At 41.3% G+C, this 7,393-nt stretch overlaps 1 protein-coding gene across 1 annotated transcript; it reads right to left on the minus strand.

Moving 5' to 3' along the window:
- Positions 1–1,153: 1,153 nt before the first annotated feature.
- Positions 1,154–4,454, minus strand: NPVF (neuropeptide VF precursor). The gene is made up of 3 exons (XM_029234495.1): positions 4,317–4,454; positions 2,728–3,134; positions 1,154–1,205 (listed from the first exon to the last, which is right to left on the minus strand). Exons 1-3 carry the CDS (start codon positions 4,452–4,454, stop codon positions 1,154–1,156), a joined length of 597 nt encoding a protein of 198 aa, XP_029090328.1.
- Positions 4,455–7,393: the final 2,939 nt, after the last annotated feature.

Consider the following 7,393-nt stretch of genomic DNA (forward strand, 5'->3'; position numbering starts at 1 on the left):
TCCTGCCCATCCCCCTCCCTTGCCCACCCAACACCCTGGAGAAGATAGGAGATTTTTTTCCAGAGGCCTACCGTTTTCCCTCCCACCACCCTACCTCGGGGGTGAGAAAGGGGCGGAAGAGAAAAAGAGCAGCCTTGCTCCTTTCCCACTTCACGTCCTTCCAGCCCCCAGCCCTGCCAGCAATGGGGGAGGAGAAACTTTCCTTTGGATATGAGGCTGCCATCTTCAGCTGGACTTAGACTGAGTTTTTTAATATCAAGAAGTGACGAGGAAGCTTTAGAGTCTGTCCGGGGTATCATTAAGGCGAGCAGGAAAAGGAGATTCAACACAGCCCAGCTGGGGGCAGGATGGGAGAGAATTAATACCATTTCTGGCTTGCACCCTAAGGAATTGAGGTTGCTCAATAAACTGATTAATATCTGACTAAGGACTTCGCATTCTATGACAGAAGTTGAGTCACTGTGCATTCGCGTGGTGGTGTACCGTGTTTATAAATTGTTAGTTTTAAGGGTGTGATTAGATTTTCTCTGCAAATCAAAAACTTGAAATATTAAGTGAGGAGAAAAGAGACACACCAGAAGGCAAATTTCCAGATATAGATAGAAGAGACACTTAGGTATCTAATAACTGCCTTTTTCTTTTGTCTTTCTTTAAAAAAATTTTTCAATCTATCACGGGTTCACTAACAGTTGATGCAATGGCAGAAATAGGTGTATAAAAATATTTGTAAATAATTTATTATTCATGTTCATTTATTTGTCAAACATGTTATTCTGTTAAATTATTTAATATTCATCATAAAATTTGCCAGGCTACTCCTCTATTTAATTTTTTACTTAAGTGTGACTGTGTTCATACGATAGCGGTGTGGCAAATCAGTCTCTCTCTCTCCTCTTCTCCCCATTACTAGAGGCTTCTTAAGTATATTCAGTGCTCTTTTTATTTAGACAAAATTACTTCATCTTTCATTTCATCTTTACATTACAATATTCTTTACATTTTTTTAAAACTTTCAATATATTAGCTGTACTGAGAAGGAAAAATTGCTGTGAATGATAATCTATTAAGAGAGGGCAATGACTTCGTGCCTTGTTGTCGTCACCTCAGAGTTGTTACAGCTTTATGTCGTCTTTAGGAACAGGCTCCAGATTTCTTATTTTTCCTGTTTCAATTCTGCATCATCTATTTTCTTCAATCCCAGTCTCCTAAAATGTAAGCAGTACAAAATATTCTCATCCATCACAACAATAGCATGTAAAAGAAAGCATATGCAAATGCAGGTCATGACCCTAATTGCCTAATTATACCTGAATTGAATTGTGTTGCACTTGAAATGAGTGAGATGTTGATGGGATCCTGAATTTGTCATGGGCACTTCGAATGACAATGTTACCGTTGACTCATCTCTCTCCCTCATCGCCTCCCCACTCCCAACATCTGATTAGTTGCCAACCTCTACCTGTACAATATCTCAGGACCTCAGCAGAAACATCAGTGGTTCTCCTTTTCCTGATAAACAACATTCAGAATATTTTATGTGGCTCTGAATATCTGCACCCTCTGCTCTTACCCCACCCTTCTTGTCTTCTTTCCTCTTCTCACCAAACTGAGCCCCAGCTCTTCTTGGCTCACCTTGCTTTAGTGCCTTTGCTCATACTCCTCTCTTTGCCTGAAAATACCCTCTCTCTTCCCTCTAGTCTCTGAATGTTCAAAATAGAGTCACCATTCAAAGTCCAACTCATGAAATATCCCTGGATTCCCACATGAAGAAACATTCTTTTTTTTTTTGAGTCTCTGTAAGACCTTATTAGTGCCTCTCATATCATTTCATTTATCCTATCAAATATTGAGGGCTTACTACCTGCCAGACAGTTCTAGGCGTTGGGAATATGACAATGGACAAAACTTATGGGATTTATAGAACTGAAATTCTGGTAAAAAGGATGAACCCTAAATATATAATATGTTAGATGAGGATAAGTACCATGGTAAAAATAAATCAGGAGTGCTCTGAGATGCTCTCACTGATAAGATGTCACAACCTGCCTCCTTATTTCCTTCAGGTCCTAACTAAAGGGTCAGCTTCAATTTTATATAAAATTTTTTTTTAACATATGCTCTGTACTAGAACATAATAGGTAGGTAGCTTATTAAATTTTTGAACCTCTTGTGGTAGCTTGTGCTCTGATTTGTACTAGTAGATAATTCAATAAATACATATCAGTATAAAGAATGATTATAATAACAGCAATTATTTATAAAATGAGATCCTGGAAAAAGAAATTTTGATTTAAAGTTGAGGAAAAAGATCTTCTGAATTTGAGACCTGAGTTATTGAGATGGTGTCCTTTGTACCTGCAGGCAGCTCCCTCATGCAGGACCTTTTACGCTAGAGAGGTCAAATTTTGGACAATATGTCATAGGCATGAATTCCCGATTCCGTCATCGCCTGTTACTACTTAGTGAGTGACTGTAGAGTAATGAGAGGGATGCCCATATGTGGCTTAGGGGAAGCTATCTCATTATTTCGTACCTGTAGTCATGATTATAACTGACCTTCTATAGCTCTCACTTTACAGGTGTTTATTTCCCTGTGCCTTTTCCTTTGCCTTCCAAGAAACCTAACTTTCTTAGAAACTTCTTTCGAAAACACGTAAGCCTTTTTAAACTTTCTGGATTAGCTCTACGTAACTGCCTATGCATTTTAATTGGTGTTCAGGTACTTACCTTAGGTTCTTTTGATCAGGATTCTGGACTTCTTGGGACTGGCAGGTCACGGGGTAAAGTAACCCATGGGTAGATGATGAATGCATGGATTGTTGGAGCAAATCACTCAGTGTCTTGGTGACACTCTTGGCTATTGCTGTTCTCCCAAACCTTTGGGGCAGATTAGGAACATGTCTCGAGATGCTGTCCTCTGTATTGCTTCCAAATCTCAGAGGAGGGTTGGCCATCGCCCCAGTGCTTCTTTCTTCTTCCACGGTCCTCCCAAATCTCAGTGGCAAGTTGGCTACTGAGGGTGGCATTTTGTTGACTGCAGGTGTACTCACCTTAATGACGTTTTTTGGACCCCAGTCTTTTAACTCTTCAAAATTGAGACTTCTTTCTTTTCCCCAGCAGAGATCTCCTCTAGGCTATAATTAGAAATAACCATTAAAATAACATTATTATTATAAGCAATGGATTTAAACCCCAAATTAAGTTAAATCCAGACTTTAATCTGTAGGATTGTTAAAGCTATGAACAAAGTTTGTGCTTTCATGTGTAGAATTTTTAAAATAAATAATTTGTATTAAGCTTCTTAAAGCAATCTAGTTTCACCGTCCCTGGACTATTGTAAGACAACTATAAAATATTAATAAAATATATACAGTGCATGCAGCAATGTGTTTGAGCAGCAAGAACATAATGAAGTAGTGAAATGAGGCAAAAGTTTATTTTACTGCAGTTATTCTCCTTCAGTTTTGATTCATGTTGTTTATGAACTATTTCATAGATTTTTATATTTTGCTTTTAGAGACACCTCCCACTGCCTCTCCATTTCTCTTGTTTCCCTCCTCTTTAAAAGCCAAAGTGATGGGCTCATGAAAGCAGAGATGCTAGCCACATTTTGGGGTACAGCTGGAGGAGACTTCTTTTTTACCTGTTCATATTCAGAGTTCCACTCTAAAAGCATTTCTCAAGAAATTGATTGCATTTTTGTCAGTATGTAAATTATATTAGTAAAACACCGATTGGTTTGTGGGTTACTACACCACTACTATACCAACTTTAAAGCAACCACTTAAAATACGGCAAATATTTAATTGGATTTAGTTTTACCATGAAAGTTTGTCCATGTGAAGATTTTTAAATAACTGTTTCCTGATTGTAAAAAGTAATACCTATTCATTTCAGCAAATTTGGGAAATTCTATAAAGGCATAGAGAACAAAATAAAAATAACAGGGAATTCCACCATCTAGGGATAAACATTTTGCTTTGATACAGAAAGACAATTCAAATGTCCAGCTGAAATGTATCCAGTACTTATTTCTGCAGCTACGTATTACAGCTGTGCACTTCTGAGTCAAATCGAAAATTAATGCACCTTATGCTTGCAAAGTATCAAACTCTGCGCTAAAATGGTCGTGAGAGGCCGAGCTGTGTGCTGTTGTGCTACCGAATACAAGTTAGAGCCATACGCTGCCATGCGAAGGCTGAAGTGTGACAAAAAACAAAACACAAACTTCTTCCTTACTCTTTACAAAAGCACTGGACTCAGGACAAATGTTCAGTAGTTTATGCTAGTCATGTTAGATAGAGTTAAAAACTTACCTCAGAATACTTGTCATAATTCTTTTTGCTGTGAAGATTGGGCATCATTGATTCATCTGAACAGAAGATGTTTGATGTTAATAAGATTGAAGTGGCTAAAGTCAGTAAAATGAATTGTTTTGATGAAATAATTTCCATTTTGTCCAAAATCTAGAATTAAGTTTATATGTGCAGCCCGATGTCTATATGAAGGGAAATTGTGGTCTTTTTATCCTGTCCAAAAACAAAGGAAAGTTCACTTTCACAGCGAACTCAATCCCACGTGTTTTAAGCGCCAACATTAATTAGTGTTTAACTGAAGTATGTATGTAAGGAATGTGGGTAATTCATTCTAGGAAGACAGCAACGTTTCTGCTTGCAAATTCGTTAACTTTGAAAATAATTTTCTTCATTATGAAGGAGCATTTAATTAGATAAGTTTGGGGCCATCGTCATTAAGATTCCAAACAGAATGCTTCATTTCTCTGAGCTCAAACAAGAAGTATTTTCTTTTTGGTGTTTACGTCAATTCTTGGGAGAAGGAAAAAAATGTATTCAATACATGCTAGCTCTGTTAAAAAAAAAGTGTTTCTTTTCACACAAAAGAGTTAGGCGTAGTATTTTCAAAATGTCAGACAAAATTACAAGTGTGAAAAGAATTCCAAATCACATAAGACCCAAATAAAATGCCATTAATTAACTTTTTGTAAAATGCTGTTTGGTTATTAAAAAGCTTCAGGAGTAAATGTCAACTGTAACGTGAAGGGTGTGCATAAGACCCAGCGATTGGCATTTTGACAAACTGGCTGTCTCAGGAGAAGCTGGAGGCAGCTCAAGGCTTTTTGTATTTGCCCTGTGGGCCTTATTTGGCAAAACTGTATAAATCACCGGGATTTTATTTCTATGGCGATGCCGCATCCTACCTTCCACCTCAAACCCCTTAAGAACCCTGGCAGAGGATTGGTAAATCACGCACATGCTAATTTTGTTGCTCCCCTGGCCCATATTATTTAGGTAATGTTGTGGTCCGTGCGGGTTGGAAGAAGAATTTCCAGACACGAAGTATTTTAGAAAAGAGTGAGTTTATTGAGGACAAAGAGCAGAGTTAGTGAGGGCCGCCAATACAGCGGGCCGACTTCCTGATAGACCAGGGAGAGCCGACTGGCTGTATCTGTAGCGCCCATCACTAACTCTGCTCTTTGTTCTCAATAAACTCACTCTTTTCTAAAATACTTCGTGTCTGGAAATTCTTCTTCCAACCCGCACATGGACCACAACAGTTTGGTGGCCCGTACGGGGACATCTCTTGGGGGGATCTCCTGCCCAACCTCCTCTCCTCATGCCTTGGGACCCTCTGTGAACAGGCAAGTTGCCATGGAAGCAACAGAGGACTCTGGCCAGGGCTACACCCTGGTGTGTTCCGAAGTCTCCATGGCTCACTTCGCCCCAGTAACTGCCGCCCAGAACAGGTGAGGGTCCCTCTGTCTTCCTTCTGACTGAGGACTGGGCCGATTGATATTGTGTGGGCACGGGTCAGGCATTTAAAAGCCATTAGGGCGCCTGCCGCTTGAAGACTCCTGTGAAAGGATAAGGGGGTCACGGAACAGACCAGGCTGTTAGTGCGTCTGCCCCCAGCAAGACAACTTCCATGTACTGTGAGGCACATATTGGTTCAAGCAAAACACTGAGCCCCCTCCCCTTGGCCGCTGCCTTCCCGGCAGGACTACAAGGCAAATTCCTCAGCCTGTCTTCTCTGTTACTTTCACCTTTTTCTTGGTCCGGATTCACTTACGGGAGCCTAGGTGTTGCCTCTGAGCCATCCCAAGAGTGCCTTTTCACGTTTCAGGGGATTGCCAAACGGTGAGTCACCCGGTGGGTCCTGGTCCCAGGAATCTCTCCTTTCTTTCTTTCCCTGCCCAAGTTGCATGGTGCCTTAGTCGCATGGTTCATACCTCAGTTGCATGGTTTGTGCCTTAGCCACACGCTCAGGGGCCACCTCTCATGGTCAAGACGTGATTGTTGGGACGGTCGGCCCATTTTGTGCCTTAGTCGCGCGGAGAGATCACTGGGACAAAGGGAATGCCTTTCTGTCAGCCAGTGACTCTCAGTACCCCCATTCTACGGCATACAGGCTCATTTTCTTTTGTAACATGGGTTGGCCCCAGTTTAAACTGGGGAACCAAGAACAATGGCCTCTTAATGGCACACTAAATTATAACACGATCCTCCAACTTGATCTCTTTTGCCGGAAACAAGGAAAGGACTCAGAGGTTCCATATGTCCAGACCTTTATGGCCCTTAGTCAGAATCCGGAGCTGAGGGACTCATGCCGCATGTGTCTTTCTGTTGCCGCCTTATCCCCCTGACCCCCTCTGTCTCCCTCTCCAGCAGATCTCCTAGACGACCCTCTACTCGACCTTTCCTGTCCCCCACCTCATCAACCCCCTTTGCTTCAGCCCCTGCCCCCGCCTCAACCCACAGCTCCCCAACAGGCACCCCCTTATCAGGGCAAAAGCCCCCTCTCCCCACACAAGATCAAGAACTGCCCAACGCCAGGAAACAGGTTCTAATATGCTTCCCCTAAGGGAAGTAGCAAATGGAGACATGGGCATTATTAGAGTCCATGTTTCCTTTCCCATGTCTGACATTTTCCCAAATTCAAAACAAGTTAGGTTCCTTCAGTCAGGATCCCACCACTTTTATTAAGGCATTTCAGGCCCTCACTATAGCCTTTGACCTGACCTGGCAAGCCATTCACATAGTCCTGACCACTTGTACTCATGAAGAGAAAAACAGGATATGGGCATTAGCCCAAGCTTGGGCAGACGAGTCACAGCTCTGTTTCCAAAACCTGGATGGATGGGGACCCATTCTGGGCTAGCTAAATGACTCTCTTTGTAACTACACCCTCAATTTTAATCAGAAATTAGCCTGGAGTGTAATCCCTGGTCAGAGGAAAATAAATATGATGTACATGAGGGTAATTTCACTTTGTATTGGGGAAATTCAAGGAAAAATGAGACTAAGAAATATATTAATGAAGACCATATATCCATAAATTGCTCGGCCCTGGGAACTAAATATGTGGGGATCGGTGT

The sequence above is a fragment of the Monodon monoceros genome, unplaced genomic scaffold, assembly GCF_005190385.1.
Source record: "Monodon monoceros isolate NGI ecotype Baffin Bay Population unplaced genomic scaffold, NGI_Narwhal_1 Super_Scaffold_2, whole genome shotgun sequence".
Lineage (NCBI taxonomy): Eukaryota > Metazoa > Chordata > Mammalia > Artiodactyla > Monodontidae > Monodon > Monodon monoceros.

Excerpts from the sequence above, each read along its gene's own strand:
- NPVF (XM_029234495.1), bottom strand. The coding sequence starts at position 4,454 with ATGGAAATTATTTCATCAAAACAATTCATTTTACTGACTTTAGCCACT. Across the intron at positions 3,135-4,316 it reads ATTATGACAAGTATTCTGAG|CCTAGAGGAGATCTCTGCTG; the intron begins GTAAGTTTTTAA and ends TTCTAATTATAG. Across the intron at positions 1,206-2,727 it reads CCTGATCAAAAGAACCTAAG|GAGACTGGGATTGAAGAAAA; the intron begins GTAAGTACCTGA and ends CTTACATTTTAG.